The 20,972-nt window shown below is 40.1% G+C and overlaps 1 protein-coding gene across 2 annotated transcripts in view; it reads right to left on the reverse strand.

The window, feature by feature from the left end:
- Nucleotides 1–20,972, reverse strand: part of Pcca (propionyl-CoA carboxylase subunit alpha) — a 339,901-nt gene that overhangs the window by 194,018 nt on the left and 124,911 nt on the right. For both annotated transcript variants that reach the window (XM_045144878.1, XM_004663385.2), the window contains exon 12: nt 17,569–17,719. In XM_045144878.1, the coding sequence (XP_045000813.1) occupies nt 17,569–17,719 (151 nt within the window). The remainder of the gene's footprint in view (nt 1–17,568; nt 17,720–20,972) is intronic.

Below are 20,972 nucleotides of genomic sequence, written 5' to 3' on the forward strand. Positions count from 1 at the left end.
CAAAAGCAGACAATGCCATGGTCTGAAAAAAAAAAAGCTGAGTAAAAATAAACAGATGGCATCCATAATTAGCTCTGTGTGTGTTATGAGTTTGTTTACAGTTTCAACAACATTTTAAGACATTTTGACATAATTTTAATGACAAATTATTGCTAAAATAAGCATCTACCCTTTGTAAAATAAATGTGACACTAAATAAAGATCTTATTAGACAGTTTAGAAATATATATATACATGAACGAAAGGAAATTATGCTTTTGTGAGCAACAACTATATACGTATACCACGAAAAGAACAAATATAAAATCTTTCTGTTGTTGCTAAAAACCAAGCAAAAAGCATCTCAGCACTCTTGACCATTCAACAGGCAGACCTACTATGTGTCCAGTGGCTCCTAACAACAGTGTTACACATCCTTGACAGGTAAAATATTTCCTTTTAAGAGAAAGATTCAATTTCATCTTTGTATGATGAGCGCCAAGAAAAGTAAGTGCATGTAAAAGACAAGTAACTACAACTGGAGGGAGAGAGGAGGCCAAACCAATCCCACCACACCTACAGTAGAACCGAAGAGAGGCTGGCATCACCGTCACTCCAAAGCTAATGCTATCTTCCTTTCTGTTCTTCCCCATGATCAAATGTCTGCTATGACACAAACAGAAATGACTATATAGTTGTGTGTTGTCTTAAAAAAAAAAAAAAAAAAAAAAAGCTGTCACTATGAAGGTTTGAAGATCCAAAGTGACAGAGCTGAGGAGATGGCTTAGTGGATAAAGTGCCCGCTGCTTGCGCTGGAGCACTGAGGCTGGATCCCCAGGCCCTGAAGGCACCGTGGAAGCCTTCTGAAACCCCAGCTTGCCAAAGCTGACCCTGACTGCAGGACGGGAGGTGGAGACTGGAGACATTCCTGGAAGCGGACAGTAAGTGCAAAGAGTAACAGCCCAGCAAGAGTCCAGAGTGAGAAACCCCCCTCAGATGAGGCAGGGAGGCAGAGGAGTGAGCTAAGTTGTCCTCTGACCCCACATGTCATGGAACATGTACCTGCACTCACACACACTCACACACACACACACACACACTTGCACATACCAAAAAATCCACAATATTTTTAATCCAAAGTTATTATGAGACTGTTTTAATGTAAAAAAAAATTTTTTTCTGTAATTGTAGAAAAATAAGCACAGTAGATCCTCTTTGAATTGGATCCCAAAATGAATCCACTTTCTCTTAAACTTAGTGAAATAATGAAATATAGCAAAGACTTGACAATCTAAATTAGTGTACTACACTTGACTCAAAACAGAATTAACTAAGAAACAGAAATAACTAGCTTCTAAGGATATAATCATTACTACTAACTCTTCCTCAAAAACTACTCATTTAATGAGACCAGCAAAGACAAGACACAGCGAGAGAGGAGAGCAGGAGTTAGTTACCTGTTAAGTTAAGGGAAGGACAAATACAGGGCGTAAGAGGAGCTATGAGGGAAAGGGGGCAGCGGGGGTGGGGAGGGATTTATACAAAAGTTAAGACAGGCCAGGCATGGTGGTGCACACCTTTCATCTCAGCACTTGGGAGGCATCAGTAGGAGGACTGCCATGAGCTTGAGGCTACCCTGAGACTACATAGTGTGAATTCCAGGTAAGCCAGGGCTAGAGCGAGACCCAACCTCAAAAAACCAAAAACAAAAACAAAAACAAAAACAAAAAATAAAATTAAAAAAAAAACTAAGACAACATGAATCAGCTTCATAGAAACCATCATTTTGCCCAGCATTCTACAAGATATAACCACTAATAAAGGAGGGTGGGAGAACAGTCCACACACAAGGTGGAAAAAGCTTAACCCTACTAAAACCATGGACTCTGGTCAATATATCCTGGGCCCAGATTGGGTTGCCCCCACACAGTGAGCTGTTGTCTAGGGAGACCCATGAGGTTCCCCAAAACAATGTAGGCCATTGTCAAAACACTTGATTACCTGCCAGAGCTAAAAGAAGACTCACAGGCTGTGGTCACAGGAATTGGAACCATGCTAGAACCAAAGGGGAAACTAGTTGCCTACTGGAGAGCCCTATGGGAGCCACTGAAGGACAACAGTCACCAACATGCATAAGCAGGGGCCCTGAAGACTATGAAATCAACCAGCCAGACAAGAAGTACATACTTGTGCAACAGTGGCACACAACCTCTGTGGGAAAACAAATGGTCTCTGTCTGAACATTCCCATGCTCACTCAGACATCAGAGAGAAGCCCCCACTGTTCTTTGAAGGAAAAACGTGGGTTTGCACACCAAAAAGTCTCTCAAATAACTCTCCATACCCCCTTTAACCCAAGCTACCTTACCCTTGGTTGGACAATCTGTTTTATCTTACAGATGGAAGAGGAAACAAGAGCCAAGATCCACTGATGAGACAAAAAGATAGTCAACTACCCACTATGAGACTTGCCAACTCTAACACATCTGCCAGGGCCCAGGAGAAATTGTAGAAGAAGCAGCAACATGAACACTGCTCTTACAGCTTATCTGACAACCACCTCCAGGGTGATGGTGACAGACACAATGATGAATCAAAACCTATCAAAGCAAAAATCCAGAAGCTACAGAGAATTCAACACTAAATCAGATGGCCAGCAGTCAGTCAGGCCTCAGGGAACACTGCAGAGAGGGGGCAGAAAGACTGGAAAAGCACAGAGTAGGCAGGAATACCAGCAGGGCACGGTGGCGCACACCTTTAATCCCAGCACTTGGGAGGCAGAGGTAGGAGGATCACCGTGAGTTTGAAGCCACCCTGTGACTCCATAGTGAATTCCAGGTCAGCCTGGACTACAGTAAAACCCTACCTTGAAAAACCAAAAATAAAAAAATAAAAGAAGCCAAACCCACTGGTTCTTTGATCCTGGACTCAGAGCTTCCAGAACTATAAGAAAATAAAATTTTATTGTTGAAGCCATTGAGCCTACTTTGTGAAGGGGGATCAAGGCAAACAAACAAAAAGGATATATATAATGAGGTACTGAAGTATGGATAAGAATCTGAACTCAAAGACAATGAAATAATTTATAAAAAGTTTTAAAACAAAACCTTATTCTTCAGTGCCTAACGTGCTCATGTAAGCACATTTGTATAAGGAAACCTCCTTCCTGTATTTTGGGAAGAGACTTAATAAATAATAGGAACAAGCACATTACACATGCTACCCTTCTTAGCCTGTTACTCAGGAGACAGCCCTCAGATGGCCCAGATCCCACGTCTGGCTGGTACTTTCTAGTGTAAAGATCCTGGCCTTCATTACCTGAAACATACCTTTAAGGAGTAAATTTTTGTGTAGATCAAAAATGTTCCTTCATGCAAGAAGTGACTTTTACAAATCATTTCTCTCTCACTTCGGCTTTGCCCACCAGTTATTCTTTCAAACCCTCCAACTCCATTTTACAATTGAAAAAAAAAATCAACAAACTTTAAGTCTGGTGAGTTTCAAACTACTTCAAACCTAGTACAGAATATTTGTCCCATTATATTTTATTGTCAAAAAATATAATTTGGCTTGCAAGTAGTGTGTGTGCGTGAGAGAGAGAGAGAAAGAGCATGTGCGTGTTTTGCTGAGAATTGAACACAGGGCCTCATTCATGCCAGGCAAATGCTCTACCACTAAGCTATATCCTTTGCCCTAGGTTGTAATAATTCTTAATTTTTAAATAAATGAAACAGCAAAAGGCAAAAATCAAGTCACTTTTTAAAAAGGGGGGGGGAAGAAGAGGTTCTAAAATTGTTCTGGGGCTGGGTGTGATGGCACACACCTTTAATCCCACCACTTGGGAGGCAGAAGAGGATCACCACGAGTTCGAGGCCACCCTGAGACTACATAGTGAATTCCAGGTCAGCCTGAGCTAAAGTGAAACCCTACCTCTAAAAGTAAATAAACAAAAAACCCAAATAAAATTGTTCTGGAGGTGTCATATGCTGAGGAATTCTCCCAGATGGCATACAGTAATGTCAAGCAATATAGAATTTCAGTAATTCTAGGTCTCACTATATAGTCTAAGCTGGCCTCAAACTCATGATCCTCTTACCTCAGCCTTCTGAGGGTTGAAAATCTAGGCATGTACCACCATGCCTGGCTACAATTAATAATTCAGACCCATACTCCGGGTAAAAAATCTTAGTAGAGAGCCGGGCGTGGTGGCGCACGCCTTTAATCTCAGCACTCAGGAGGCAGAGGTAGGAGGATTGCCGTGAGTTCAAGGCCACCCTGAGACTCCATAGTGAATTCCAGGTCAGCCTGGACAACAGTGAGACCCTACCTCGAAAAACCAAAAAAAAAAAAAAAAATCTTAGTAGAAATAGCTAACCAATATAACAAGCACCTTTATCTCTCAGTTTCTTTTTTATTTTTCAGTTTCATTTTTTTATGAAGGATTTCCATCTCATTGTGCAATAATTTTGTGTCTGTGAGGAAAATGAAGATGGAAATATTTGAAGTGTATGTGTTATTTGTAACAATAATGGCAGCCAACTAACAAAAGAGCAGGAAAAAGTAGGCTCATTTGTGGCTCCATCTGTCAACATGAATGACTACTGACAGGCTTTATTAGTAATGGTAATAGTCAAGATACAAAGTAATACTGGTAAAACTCTAACCATGAACAGGAAGAATGAGTACTTAATGTAAACCAGGCAGATCTGAACTTCAGGCACATTAACTCATTTAACATTCAAGTGTTAAGGCAAGTGCCCTAATTCCTGTCATTTCACACGTGCGGAATCTGAAGCACGAAGGAGGAATTTCTTTATAGGCTCAAAGCCAAGAAGGTCTAAAGCTGGGATTCATGAGACAAGGCCTGAGTTTTGCCTCAGTCAGCAACAAGTGTCAGAACCTCACCTACTGCCTCCCTGGCATACCACAGACACACCCACCTTCACAGGTCCACAGGCTTGGCTGAAGCTCAGTAGAAAGATCTAGATAATCCAGGGTAAGATACACCTGCTCTGGAAGTTGAGGGAGCCAGCCAGACTCAAAACCTCTCCAATGCAAACCCCATGCGCTCCAGTTCCCCAGTCACTGAGCATCTGAGGACGTGGAGGGAAGCAGCAAGACACTGGTGACGGTGGGGCAGGAGGGGTACAGAGGCAAAGCACAGTCCTGCGCTCCTGAAGGAGGCACAGGAGACTGGCTTCCAGAAGCTCCAGTAGTGAATGCAGAAGGAACACAGGCCCATCTTGGCCTGCAGGGAAGCAAGTACCTGAGAGAGAAAAATCACTAAAGCTTCTCTCTATTGAGTCCCTAGCCTCTTTGCCTTGGAGTCCAAGTAGTTGATAAAACAGCTGAACTCTGTCCTAACAACAAAGAAAATGCTAGAAGACAAAGTCTTCCAGTCCTCAGGAGTAGATATAATTGCTTCCTCAAGCACTCGAAGGATTGCTGTCATTGAGAAGCTACAAAGAGAACTCAGGACTGACAACCCAAAAGCAACAACAGCCAAACCATGGATAACTCTCCAAAGGGTGAACATGCACCAGAATCGTGATCATACAGGCCATGTGAAACAAGACAATGGTGAGGGGAAGAAACCCTGTCAAAAAAGAAAAAAATAATGGGGTGCTTAAAAGCCAAGAGTAACAATATGCATTTTCTAACATAATGACCCAAGTACACACAAACACATACTGGAGCTTCTGAGGTAAAATGATTAAACAGCCTAGAAGAACAACATAAAGAAATATCAAGCCGGGTGTGGTGGCACACGCCTTTAATCCCAGCATTCGGGAGGCAGAGGTAGGAGGATTGCCATGAGTTCGAGGCCACCCTGAGACTACAGAGTGAATTTTCCAGGTGAGCCTGGGCTAGAGGGAGACCCTACCTTGAAAAACCAAAAAGAAAAAAAGAAATAATGAACAAGCATGAACAAACAGAACATACATATAAAAGGACAGTTATCATGAGAAAACAATTATGGACCTTGGAAGACTTATTCAGTATATCCAATCTGCACATAGTAGGAGTTCCACATAGAAATCACGATCACATGATGGAAGGAAGTAGTGAATCAGAAAAAAATTTCTCTAGAATTAAGAAGTATTTAAATTTATACACTGTAACTCAGTGGTACAGCGCTTGCCTAATGTGCTGAGGGCGCCGAGTTCAATCACCAGCATATCCCCCACCACTTCCTCACATAGAAATCTGCATACTAGAAGAGGACATGGAGTTAAAGGCAGAGATATAAACATACACCCAAACATATCCTGATTAGAAAACAGAAAAACCCCTGAATTGTAATGATAAAAAGAAAACTGGGCCAGTTTCCAACAGACAGCAAGAACATATTACCTATGATGGAAACAGGATGACAACAGATTTAACTCTAGATACTAAAACACAGTGAACTCCATAAACTACTGAGAGAACTAAGTCTACAAAAACATCTAGTCACTCACAATACCACCTCCCTTTCAGACCTAGCATGGTACATTTGTACAAAGCAGGATGAGATGCAACATGACATCAGGTAAAATTTAAGACTAAAACCTTTAAACAAAATAGGGATAGCACATGTAAAAAGGCACACAATTCATGCAGAATTACACATATAAGCTTCAATTGATGAGCAAAATAAATATTATAAATGCAAAGATTAAAAAAAAAAACTGGGCATGATGGTGCATTCCTTTACCTGAGGTAGATTCAAAGCCAGCCTAACCTAGAGTGCAGCCTGCTTCAAAAACATCGCCTGTTACTAATAATAATGAGGTTTTCAACTTTATTTTTATTTATTTATTTATCTGAGAGAGAGAGGGAGAGAGAGAATGGGTGCACCAGGACCTTCAGCCATTGCAAACAAACTCCAGACAAACGCGCCCCCTTGTGCATCTGGCTTACGTGAGTCCTGGAGAATCGAACCAGGATCCTTTGGCTTTGCAGCCACTAAGCCATCTCTCGAGCCCAATAATGAAGTGTTTTAACGTTTAAAACAAAAGGTGGTCAAGAGCCTGTGGAGATGGCTCAGTAGCTAACTGCACTTGCTAGCAAAGCCTGACAACCAGGGTTCAATTTCCCAACCAAACACATAAAGCCTGATGCAAAAAGTGGCACAAAAAATGCCACAGATGAAAGTTGAATACTGAAGGAGTTATATGAAATTATATAATGTCTAATATTTGTATTAAAACTTTGCAGCCATGGGAGGAAGAGCATGAAGCTAGATTACAGTGTCAAGAGGTTTCCTAATGCAAGTGAGTCTCAGACAGTTCTGTATGTCTGAAAATTTCCATGAAGAGAAGATAAAGGGACAGGTAAGACAAACTCAATAAGAGAGGTAGGAAGGATGGAAGGGAAGAAAGAAAAGATAAAAAGGAAAAAGAAAAGAAAGAAAGAACCAAGGAAAGAAATGCAAGTATAATATGGATGCACAAGGAATTTTGCTTCAAAGTTTCCCCACCCTAAGAATGAAAACTGAATCAGAAAGATTTTTTTAAAAATATTTTTACTAAAAATATATATATTTGGAGGGGTCTGGAGAGATGGCTTAGCAGTTAAGGCGCTTGCCTGCAAAGCCAAAGGACCTTGATTCAATTCCCCAGTACCCACTTAAGCCAGATGCACAAAGTGGCACACATGTCTGGAGTTCGTTTGCCGTGGCTGGAAGCCCTGGCATGCCCATATTCATTCTCATTCTCATTCTCTCCTTTCCCTCCCTCCCTCCCTCCCCCTTCCTCCCCCTTCCCCTTTCCCTCTACCTCTCTCTCTCCCTCCCTCCCTCCCTCCCTCCCTCCTATCTACCTCTATCTCTCCGCCTCTTAACCTCTCCCAAATAAATAAATAAAAACAAAATACTTAAATATATGTATTTTTTTTACTTATTTATTTTCAACCAGACCAGAGAGAGGGTTGGAGACAGAGAAGGAACGAATCAGAGCGTGAGGGCCTCTTGCTGCTGCAAACACATTCCAGGTGTATATACCACTCTGTGCACATGGCTTATGTGGGTACTAGGAGACACAACCCAGGCCAGCAGGCTTCACAAGCAGGTACTTTTAACTACAAAGCCATATCCCCAGGCCCTAGGAAGACTTTTAAGTGATTCCGAAAAAATGTAAGTTATTCATCATAATATAACATAAAAAATAACAGAAAAGGGCTGAGTTTTATAGTTTTAGGTTCCTAGACAAATGGGTTATATGTACTGAGTTTTGATATACTCATATCCCTTCTCCTTACCTCCACCCCAATGTCCCCATTATGAACATCTTGCATTAGAGGGTGGTCGCTTCCTGCAACATATGAACCAATATCAATACATTGCTTTTAATTAAAGACTATTGTTTATTTCAGGGCTAACTCTTGGTCTTGTCCAGTACATGGTGCTAGCAAATGGACAACAGTGTGTATCTATCATAAAAGTGCCATTATTTCCGTTCCAGAATCCTACACTAAAATCACCAGTGGAAAAATGAAACTTCCCTCTCTCAGCACTGCTGGATGTTCCCCACCCCAAACTACAGTTTCCATCCTCCATGCCCTGCAGCACGTCAAAGAACGTTGTCAGAAAGATCATACTTCTGTGTGTGTTTATAGTTGCTCAATGCTTAATAATGGGTCAAATGCCAGCAACATGTTAATTCGTTTCAAACCTGTAAATTATTTTTTAATATTTTATTTATATATTTAAGAGAGAGAAAGAAAGAAAAAGAGGCAGATACAGAGAGAAATTGGGCACACTAGGGCCTCTAGCCACTGCAAATGAACTCCAGACACATGCACCATAGTGTGCGTACATAGGTAGTGGGGAAATAAGCCTAGGTCCTTAGGCTTTGCAGACAAGCTCCTTAACTGCTAAGCCATCTTTCCAGTCCTCAAACCTAGAAATTCTATACCAAGGTGAAGTGCTCTTCAAATGTACCCTTCTTATCCATATAATTACTTCACAGAATACAGTATCCACAGGAATTTAGGATAAAACATAAATTCTTGGCTGAAAGAAAAATAATCTGATCATAAAATTCATAAGCTGAGTCAAAATGAAGAACTTACTGTCATGAAACTATGGTAAGATGTTGGCAATGATCATTAAACTAAGTGAAAATACAAACTTAAAAAAAAAAACAAAAACTCAAAGCCAGGCACCATAGCTTAAAGAATTTAATCACAGTGCTCAACAGGCTGAGGTAAGGAGGACTTCAGTGAATTCCGAGGCCAGCCAGGGCTACAAGGTAAGCTCCAGGTCAGCCTGAGCTAGAATGAGACCTACTGCAAAGAAAGGAAGAGAGAAAGAGAGGGATAAGAAGAAGAAAAGGAAGAGGGAGAGGAGAAAAGAGGGAAGGAGGGAAGGATCCCAGGAAAGCGATACCTATAGATAGAAAGCAAATGTTACATATAATATGAACTAACAATAAAAATAGAAAAAAATGAAGAAGTAGGAAAGGAAGACAAAGGGACTACATAAAAATATGAAACTAGGGCTGGAGAAATGGCTTAGCAGTTAAGGTACTTGCCTGCAAAGCCTAAAGACCAAGGTTCAATTCCCTAATACCTAAATAAGCCAGATACACAAGGTGGTGCATGAATTTAGTTTGTCTGCAGCAGCTAGAGGCCCTGGAATGCCCATTCTCTTACTCTATTTACTTCTCTCTCTCTCAAATAAATAAATATTTTTAAAAATATGTAAGTAAAAAAATATTTTTATAAAAGGAAAACTATTCTTTCAAATTAGAATATAAATAAATAAGATGGAAAATAATAAAAATATTTTTCATAAGAATATATTTAGGAATTAACATCTCTGGAAAATTATAACCACTTTTCTAATATTTCAACAATTTCACCATTTTAATTTCTTTTTAAAAAGTATTTAATTTTTGTTTGAGAGAACGAGAGAAGAAAAGACCAGACTCGTGTGCCATTTTGTGTAACTGGCCTTACATGGGTACTGGGGAATCAAACTCAGGAGAGCAGACTTGGCAAGTAAGTGTCTTCAACTGCTAGACCATCTCCTTAGCCCCATCATTTTAATTTCTTTCTATTGTTAAATATAAACAAGTTAATCCAACATAAAGGGACAGTTTTCTTGGATACAGAATATTCATACTGACTTAATATCCAGAGCAGTGTTACACTAACACACAAATAAGCAGCTATGTTTTTTGTAAAGAAAAAAAAATTACATCCACAAAAATGAGAACTCAGTACTTATGACATTGATACTTCTAATTATTAACAAAAGATTATTCAGTAGTAGTTGATTCATTTAGTCATATTAAAAATAATTAAAATTGATTCCAAATGAAGAAATACCATAATAAAAAGTTTTAAAAAAAAAAAGTATTACTAGAAAGCATGAAATAAGATGCACGCCTTTAATCCCAGCACTTAAGAGACCAAGGTAGGAGGCTTGCCATCCATTTGAAGCCAATCTGAGACTAGAAATGAATTCCAGGTCAGCCTGGGCTAGCGTGAGACCCTACCTTGAAAAAAACAAAAAAGAAAAAAAAGTTTCATTTACCATGGTGTAGGGAAAATCATGTCACACACACACAAATAAAAAGAAATTGTATAAAAAACTGCAACCATTTACAAATAAAAGCACTCTATATAAGAAGAAAAAAACAACACACAATGTCAAGAACATAAGCAATAGATGAGGGGAAATACCTATGAATCATTTGTGTTGCTTTTATGTGTAATCTGCTGATCTTGCCAAAGGACAAAAGTGGTTTCTGAGGTGATGGAACAACTGTTTACTGGCAGAGCAGCAAAGCTCTGTGGTCGTTTGAATAGACGATCCCCAATATATTCAGTGTTTTATCAGCTTGTAGTTTGGATCTGCAGCCACCTGGATGGAGGCAGTGTCACTGGGTGGATGTTAGGATCCAGCCCTAAGATGTGGTGGTGGGTTTGAGATTCCAATCTAATGATATGCATAGTGTGCCTAATAGGAGTAGTTCCTGAAGTGTAAGGTGTGGTGTGGCTTTTGGCTTGAGACTTCTCTCTCTGTTTGCTCCTTTAAGAGTTGGAAACTTCTTCTGCCATTAAGGAACTTCCCCTGGATCTGTAAGCTTCAATAAATCCCTTCCTCCATGACTGTGCCTGGTCTGCAAGTTCACCTCAGCGAACCTGAAGCTGTCTGCTAAACATCATCCCCCAAAACTCAATCCCTCATCAATGCATGGACTGACAAGACAGGGTTGGGGAGCCCTGAACAAACAGGGGGATGGTCGAGTACCACAGGATAGGAACCTGTAATATTAAGCAAAGGTATGGAAATATCTGTCTCTTTTGTACTCTGGAGGAGACAAAGACCATTAAAACTGTTTTCTGGAATGTAAATAAATCCTCTTTGGTGAGAGGGGAGAAAAGTCTCTATTTACCAACCTAGACTATGAATGAATAAATGGCTCTAGAAAAAGATGACTGTCTTTCCAGAGCTCTCTATTATTATGGTTATTACAACATAATTCAGATGCCTGTGGTCTTCCCTCAGATGGAAAAATATCCAGAGTATTGCTTTCTGACACTATCCCAAATGGCTGCTTTCTGGAAAAGTAAAGAGCACATGCAATGCAATAATGAACCCCAAATAGAAAAGACTCAGACAATTCACAGAATAGGAAATGTGAGTGAATCTGTGGAGACAAATTCAAGTCAATCAGTTAAGGAAAATAAAAGCATAAATAAAGCTTCAGGCAACTTGATACTGGACTAAATTCCAAAAGCCCGTGTTACACTTGTGCAGTAGTGGCACACGGCCACTGCAGGTGACCAGTGGTTTCTGACTGGACATGAGGCCCGCTCAGTGGGAGAGAACTCATATCTGGTACTGGGAACCAAGTCAGAATCTCAAGGTCAGGAAACTCATAGACTTCAAAGAGAAGCAATGATTTTTACCAACTGTATAGAACTATTGGAAATAAGGGGGCCAGATGTGGTGGCACACACCTTGAATCCCAGCACTCAGGGGGCAGAGGTAGGCGGATCGCTGTTAGTTCAAGGCCAGCCTGGAACTACAGAGAAAGTTCCAGGTCAGTCTGAACTAGAGTGAGACCCTACCTCAGTAAAACCAAAAGAAAAATAAAAGGTATCAATATCAACTATTAGATGTTATACCAAAAAATGACCATAGGACAAACTTTACTATACATATGAGCCAAGATTAATGAGCCAGAAACGGAAGGACATGGGGAGTGGGGTATAAGCTGGGCATGTTGATGTTTGACAGCAGACCCATGTACCAGGGAGGCTAAGGCAAGACGATGACTTAAACCCATGAGTTAAAGGCCAGCCTGAGCAATATAGCAAGATCCTGTCTCAGTATTTAAAAAAAAAAAAAAAAAGTCACGGGCTGGAGAGATTTCTCAGTGGTCAAAGGCACTTGTTTGCAAAGTCTATTGGCCTGGGTTTGATTCCCCAGTATCTACATAAAAATAGATGCACAAAGTAGCATATGTATCTGGAGTTCGTTTGCAGCAACAAGAGATCCTGATGAACCTTCTCGGATCTCTGTCTCTCTCCTTGCAAAGAAGTAAATTTAAAAAAAAAAAAAAAACTTCAATCAGTCTATATTTCTTGTATGTAAAACAAAACAAATATTCCATCATTTCAAATTTCTTTTAGAATCCTTTCACAGGCTATTATTCTCATCATGACATAATAAAGTCTTCACTTTAATAAAGTACATGATTTCCCAGCTAATTATGGAATTAGATTCACTTAGAAAGGCATATTTTCATCAAAATCAAATTAATATTCAAAAAGCAAACCTTCTGTCACTTGTAAAGATACAAGAATAGAATACAGGTTAAAAATGTGATTTCAAAGGAAGTGTCCTAAACTTTAAGCAGCAACTACTAAGTTAATAACCATATAAATACTATAAATATTAGGATATTAGTCTCAAAATATATCTAGAACTATCCCTGCTATAATAAATAAAAACCATATGAATATTTGATAGTTATATCATGCAATTAAAAAGTAGTATTTTGAATTTTTGCATACAATTTATAGATTAAGACTTTGGTGACTGCATTCATAGGTAAATAGTGAGCTTGTATGTGATTTGCCTAAGAAACTCCCAACTGACTGGTAGCCGAGGTTCATCTTGTGACTGACTGGTGAGGTTCTAAATGTCAATAAAGTACTTAAAAAACATGAGACTTGGGAGGGAAAATGCAGGCAACAGCGAGGCACAGGCCACAATTCCATATCTGGTAACTTTATGGGAAGGACAGGAGGGGTGAGGAGGGGTACAAATTTGTACATAATGTGCAAAAATTGTACACAATGTACCTAAAGTTGTCTGCTTGGAATCTGTACACACAGTCACTGGGAACTGATTAACAAGATAGAGAGCATTTTCTTAAGACCATCAAAAGGTAAGAATATGGGAAGGAGTTATCAGCCAAAATCCAAAACAGGAAAACACAGAAGAATAAATACAATATTCGACATCACTTTTGCCCTAAAGGCAGTTCCATTTCAGAAGGAAAATGACACTATGTGTCTAGTGGATACTCTGGGTGACACGAGAAACGTCCAAGCACAAGGTCAAAGGTGAGAACAAGGGACAGAGCAGCCCCACCTGCAGGGGAGGCTGCAAAGGAGTGCAACTCAAGGTAAGAGGTACTTAAACAACCAGCCATTCTCTGGACCTTCGGCTGGGCTTTAAATCCCCCCATAAATCCAGGGAACTTTACTTTGAAATTGGCCCGCTACAGTCACGAAATACTACTACTGCTCGTGGGCATGCAATAGAAAAACATGAAAATCTCCTTATGACTCCATCATCCAAGGCTTCAACATATGAACAAAAAGAACTTGTTAAAATTACCAATATGCAGTCAGAGATAAGAAGGCACAGGAATAACTAAGCATCACAATCATAAAATCACTCAAATAAATAATAGTATACACGCCACAAGGATACAGATGTGGAAATTACCAGGAACAAACTACAAAACAACAGCTAATTATATTCAAAGTTATAAAAGACAACATTTAAATGTTGGATAAGAGGTAAGAAAGTAGATAAGCACAAAATTGTATTTTTTAATATTTTATTTTTATTTATTTGACAGACAGAAAGAGAGGGGAAGAAAGAGAATGGGCACGCCAGGGCTCCAGCTACTGCAAACCAACTTCAGATGCGTGCGCCCCTTGTGCATCTGGTTTTTATGGGTCCTGGGGAATCAAACTAGGTCTTTTGGCTTTGCAGACAAACACCTTAACTACTAAGCCATCCCTCCAGCCCCAAACTGTATTTTTTAAATCACCAAATAGAAATTCAAGCCTGAAATATAAATAAATGAAATTAAAAACTCAATGGGTGATTAATTCATTAAATGTAGCTCAAGAGAAAGATGTCAGAAGAAATTATCCATAAGAATTATCAAAGAAAAGAAGCACTGTATATACAAAGTATATATGTATGTAAATAAATATGAATACATATATATGGTATTGAAAAAAATCCCAAAAAAAGGAAGACATACCAAAAATACTAGTAGAGTATTTCAAAAACTGTTCAAAGACATTAATCCATAGACTCAAGAAGTCCTATAGATTTCAGGTACAAGTGTATACACATTATCTGAGACAAAATGAAGAAAACAGACAAATTCATAATAAAATTATCTGCAAGTAAGTAGAAGATAAAATGAAAGTGAAAGTCTTACTAAAAATAGCCAAATCAGTGGCTTAATACTTTCAATGCCTTGAAACAAATATTGGCCAAAGAATTCTGGAGATTTTTCCATGTCTTTCTGCTGCATGAGCAGTAGTACAGAAATAAAACTAAATGATAAGCACTATAATAAGTGTAAGACAAAGGGGAAGAAATGGAGGTAAAATAAAAGGAAAGCATTTTTTTTTAAAAAAAAAAAAAAAGTAGAACTAGGGCTGGAGAGATGGCTTAGTGGTTAAACGCTTGCCTGTGAAGCCTAAGGACCCCGGTTTGAGGCTCGGTTCCCCAGGTGCCACGTTAGCCAGATGCACAAGGGGGCGCACGCGTCTGGAGTTCGTTTGCAGAGGCTGGAAGCCCTGGCGCGCCCATTCTTTCTCTCTCCCTCTATCTGTCCTTCTCTCTGTGTCTGTCGCTCTCAATTAAATAAATAAATAAATAAAAAACTTTAAAAAAAAAAAGGAGAACTATAGCCAGGCATGATGGTGTACACCTTTCATCTCAGCAGAGGTAGGAGGATCAGCATGAGTTTGAGGCCAGCCTGACACTACAGAGTGAGAGCCAGGTCAGCCTGAGCTAGAGTGGGTACGCACCTCAGGAAAACACACACACATAAACAAACAAACAAACAAAAAACTATACACTGCTTACAGAGGAACATGTACAATGTGTGAACACTGACAAGTCAAGAGTAAAAGAATGAAGGAAGACGTACCATGCAAAAGATAACCACCAAGAAAGATGCAAAAAGCTGCCCATTAGATTCACTGTCACTAGGAGGAAGGGCAGGACCACTAAGGAAACCCACCTCAAGGATCTAAAAACACAAGGTCTAGATAAGCCAAAGATGTAGAGAAAGGAAAAAACGCCTCCTGTAGCCATTAGGCTAACTAGGATCTCTCAACAAGGAGGAAGAGGGTGCCTCTGGGAAAGAGGTGTGCCTATTAGGAAGCAGCAGCAGAGATTAAACTCCTAAACTAAAGCCAAGAGCGGAATAGGAATGGAGAACAGCCCTCAGGACACCCAGTGGTATGTGAAACAAAACCACAGCAACAAACATATTCCAGCCCCACTCAACTTTTGCCTAAATGACTCAACCCCCCTTCAGGCCACCCTGCCCAAAGGCCTGATGGCAGAAGAGCTGTTGTCATGTTCAGGCACAGGGTGATTTATATCAGTGTCTACTATTCTAGTCATCAGTCCATAATCCTCCCCACACCATCCACCCACACGGTCCCCGGCATCCACAAGCATTTTCTGCCTCTGCAGACCAAATGTGTTTTATAAATGATGCAATGGATTAAACAGAATCCCCTTCAACTTCATGCCCACCCAGAACCGGTGAATGTGACCTTATTCAAAAACAGGGTTTGGGCAGATGTAATCGAGTGGGTCGTGTGAGTCTGAACTCCAATAGCACTGCTGACCTCACAGAGAAGGAACTGTGAACACAGAGATGCAAAAGGAGGCCAGGCGACACTGATGCAAAGACTGGGCTACTGTGCCACAAACCAAAGGATGGCAAGGGAGTATCCTCAACTACCTCGTGCTAGGAGAAGGCAATTATCATTTCTCAGCCCTCAAGAAGAAGCCAAGTCTGCCAACAACTTGATTTTAAACTCTGCCTCCTAGAATGTGCATGCCTAAGTGGTATGAAACCACCCCATTTATGATCACCCTGACAAGTTAACATAAATTACATAAAACTGGAAACAAGATAGGCATCTATAGAAATTAACAGGTAAATCAACACTAGCATTTTCTTCAAAGGAGTATCACATGCATGTAACAAGATACCATTTGGCTGACCTGCACAAACAAAATGTTAAGAAGCCATGCACAAAGGAAAAAACTTTACTATCTCATTGAGATGAAGTTAAACAAAATTGACAAACATACTGTTTCATCACACTACTTAGGTACATAATTCAAAGGAAGAAGCCTGTGGGAATACAAAAAGGTGCTAAGGAGTCAATTAGAATAGGAAACAGATCTTGAGGCAATGGAGAGAGAATAACTGAGACAAAGAAAAGTATGAGAATGGGTGAAAACTGCCAGCATTTCTGTACTGCAAGACCCAGTGCTATTTGCTTTAGAAGATTGTATTCACCAATATGCTTGTGTTCTAGCTGCCTTCATGTATGTATAGCTCACAAAATGAAATGGGACAAAGCCACCTGTCACAGCCCTGGAGGCTTCCTGAGATCTTGGTGGGACAGAAAGTCTGTCTCAAAAGCGCACAGACGAGGGAAGTCCCTGGGTTTCTCCTAACTGGGGAAGAGCAATTCTCCTGGGAGCTTGAGGGGCAACGAAGTTGTAAGAGCCACTCCTAGAAGTTCCTACGGGGTCCCCCTCCTTCCTCCATGCCATCTGAAGGTTTTGAAAGCACTTAACTCTCATTCTGCTTACAATGCCTAAAGCAGTTTCTCTTAATGACACAGAATCCAGACAAGAACAGCTCAACCTAAAAAGTCCAAGAAGTCAAATGGCCCACATGAAGTATTACTTGCAGTAACAAAGTAGGGCTAACCACTGACCTTTAAATTAACAGAAAACGCTGCTGTCCTTCATAGATGTCATTTGTGCATTTTTCTTTAAATAAAGAGAATGGGCCCACCCGGGGCTCTAGCCTCTGCAAACAAACTCCAGATGCATGCACAACTTCATGCATGGGGCTTTATATGGGTTCTGGGGAATTGAAGCTGGGCCCTTGGCTTTGCCAGCAAGCGCCTGAACCATTAAACCATCTCTGCAGCCCTTAATAGATGCTCTGGCACAGCTGTAAAAGCTAAATCTCCAAATTCATGGCTCTGGGTCTTAACTTTCATAAAACAGAGAAGACTGAGTGAAGAGGGGTACAGGGACCTGGAAAGGAATTGAATCTTATATGGTCACCTGGAGTCTCGTATTCATTTCCAAGAAGTAGAAGTTCTTCTTGGAGTCCACGAGGAACTCCACAGTCCCAGCCGAGGAGTACTGCACCGCTCTGGCAAGAGCCACAGCTTGCTCGCCCATGGCTCTTCGAGTGTCAGGATCCAAAAAGATGCTGCAAATACAGAAAGCACTTGTCTGCCAAAAACATCAAGCTATCTTTTATGTGCACTAAGAAAACTTTTCTTAAATTTTACTTTGACGTTGATCATCTGAATCAGCTGATGAGTTCATAATGTTATATGCTTCACATTTTATAGTATACATTTCTATGTTATGTACAACATGCCTAAATAAATCAACCTCAAATTTTAATGAAACATTAGCACTTCATTTCTAAAATACGGAACTACCCTTAACTTGTGAAAACTTAACATACATGTTCAGAGCTACTTCAGATAAAACTGGAAAAAAATAAGTTCTTAGAAGTTGAAGTATATAAGTCAAGCAGTGGCGGCGCACGCCTTTAATCCCAGCACTTGGAAGGCAGAGGTAGAAGGATCACCATGAGTTCAAGGCCCTGGGATGGCATAGTGGGTTCCAGGTCACCTTGGGCTAGAGTGAGACCTGCCTCAAAAAAAAAAAAAGAGAGAAAGAAAAGAAATTGACACATATAGTCAACCATTATTATTCATGGGTTCTATATGTGTAAACCTGCCTATTTGCTAAAATTTATGTGTAATCTCAAAAATCAATATTTATAGCACCTTCATGGTTATTCATTAGCAAGCAGAGAGAAGAAAACCACTAGACCAAGGTTGAACAAGAAAAGGCTCTGCCTTTTTGTTTCAGTGCTTATATTTACCCAGTGTCCTTTCCAAGCTCTGCAGCTTTGAGGAGAGAGAGAGAGAGAGAGAGAGAGAGAGAGAGAGTGTGTGTGTGAGTGTATGTTCACACACACACATGCATGTGCACACATTCACTGTTTAAGTGCCCGAGTATTCCACTTGCAGGCTATCTGTCACCTCTAGGGCATAAAGGCTGTGAGATGTCTTACAGAGAAGGCTGACTTGTGAGATAAGCCTCCCTGAGGAATGCATTAGGGTCTTGACCAGCATCCTGAGTTCACTGTTAGGAAATCAATTAACAACCACTAAACAAGGAGTTCTTCAACAGGAAAACAAGACTATACCCTGATCAGGTAGACAAATGTAAAATGTTACATGTGTGTAAAAAAAGTTACATGCAGAGGCTTGCAACAACCTAACACTGCATTTCCCCTAGGAAGAGTTGTTGATATGTGCTAGTTAGTTCAGTGTTCACATGCCTTTACAGAATGCAGGTGCCACAAACAGCAAGAATGTACGAGTGGTCATCTAATGACCCCGACACTTGTTCACTTATCAGCAGGTAAAGCTGGAATGTTTACAACAACTTCTGCGAGGGAATCATCAAATAACCTAGACTTTCAGATTTTGATTCTATGAAAGAAAGACTATGAGAAATAAAACATTAACTACCTTACTATTTGTGGATTAATGTTATTCTAAAATAAGGTTTGGATGGTATCTTGTAAGGTATAGCCTGGTGGATTTGCATACATTTTTCTCATTTGTAACAAGTATTAATATAGCCATTCTTGACTCATCTATGCTACATGTCTATTTCTATACCAGTTCATGTGTTTGAGGTAGTGTTTCACCTGTACATACTCCCATCTGTTTCAGATATAAGTATTCTATGTCCCCTGGTGATTTAGTGGTGAGAATTCAATGCTCTCAGATATAAGTATTCTTTTTTTTTTTTTAAGTTTTCAAGGTAGGGTTTCACTATAGCTTAGGCTGACCTGGAATTCACTAAGTATTTTCAAGGTGGCATCAAACTCATGGCGATCCTACCTCTGCCTCCCAAATGCTGGGATTAAAGGCATGAGACACCATGCCCAACTTTAAGTATTCTTTGCCAACACAACCACACTTCATAAGAACTCCTTAGGCCTGGAGAGTTGGCTTTGCAGTTAAGGCACTTGCTACGAAGCCAAAGGACCCAAGTTCAATTCCACAGGACCCAAGTTAGCCAAATGCATAAGATGGCACATACATCTGGAATTCATTTGCAAGGGCTAAGGGCCCTGGTGTGCCCATTCTTTCACATTTTCTCTCACTCTAGCTCGCTTGCTTGCTCTCTCTCTCTCTCCCTACCTACCTCTTTCTCTCTCAAATAAAAAAACAGCCAGCCAGTCAGTAGCCAGAGAGTGTTCAAATTCCCATGTCTGCTTCATAAATAGCTTTATAAAGCTGATTTTCTTGAATTCAGGTCCAAATAAAGTTCAGACACTGCACTGATTGTCTCTTGTATTTTAAGATCTTTTTGTTTGTTTGGCTGGTTGGTTGATTGGCTGGATTTTTGAGGTAGGGTCTCTACCAAGTTGACCTGGAATTCAATATGTAGTCTCAGGGTGGCCTTGAACTCATGATGATCCTCCTACCTCTGCTGGGATTAAAGACATACGCTACCACGCCCAGTTTAAGATGCTTTTAGTCTGTCATGTCCTCTCCACTTTTTAGCCAAGGACTAAGTCACTTTCCTTTCTCATTCCTCACATTCTAGGTTTAGACACATGCCATTAGTCTTCTATTTCAATTCCATATAAACACTAGTTAGACCTACAGACTTGAAGAGTCATTTGGATTGTTAAGGCATACTAACCTTGTTGATTAAAACTGGATACATTTTAACTGACTGACTATGTACATTCAATTGTTTAGTTTTATTTTAAGATTTTTGTTTGTTTATGCTTTTTTTTTTTTTTTTTTTTTAGATAATGTCTTGCTTGTAGCCGTTGGCTGGCCTGAAAGTCACTTTATAATGCAAGCTGGCCTTGAACTCACAGAAATTCTCTTGCCTTGGCCTTTACAGTATTGGTATTACAGGCTTGCATCTCTATGCTTCTTTAACTGGGGAATTTTAAGACCACAAATACCAGAATATACACAAATACCAGTCTAGCATCGACTCCAAATGAGGCTCCTTGAAACTACTGCACACATACATGAGCAGTGGTCTAGAAACTGCAAAGGAGCGCTGGATCAAAAATTTTCAAGAAGTATGCATCAGATGTTATTTCCTGGTAGGAAACATTCAGTACCAACCAATGTTCTAAAACTTTTAGCTTATAAGAACCTGAAATTATCAGCAAGACCCACATAAGTCAACTGATTATCCAACTCTCTCTTCTACTAGAAACCCACTTCTTTCTAGAGTATTTTCTCATTTTCATGTACTAAACTACTAAGGAAGACCAGTTAACAAATTCTCAGTTATAAAAATGGGAAGCATTAGCAGGGCGTGGTGGCACACACCTTTAACCCCAGCACTCGGGAGGCAGAGGTAAGAGGATCGCTGTGAGTCTGAGGCCAGCCTGAGAC

The sequence above is a fragment of the Jaculus jaculus genome, chromosome 3 (genome assembly GCF_020740685.1).
Source record: "Jaculus jaculus isolate mJacJac1 chromosome 3, mJacJac1.mat.Y.cur, whole genome shotgun sequence".
Taxonomy (NCBI): Eukaryota; Metazoa; Chordata; class Mammalia; order Rodentia; family Dipodidae; genus Jaculus; species Jaculus jaculus.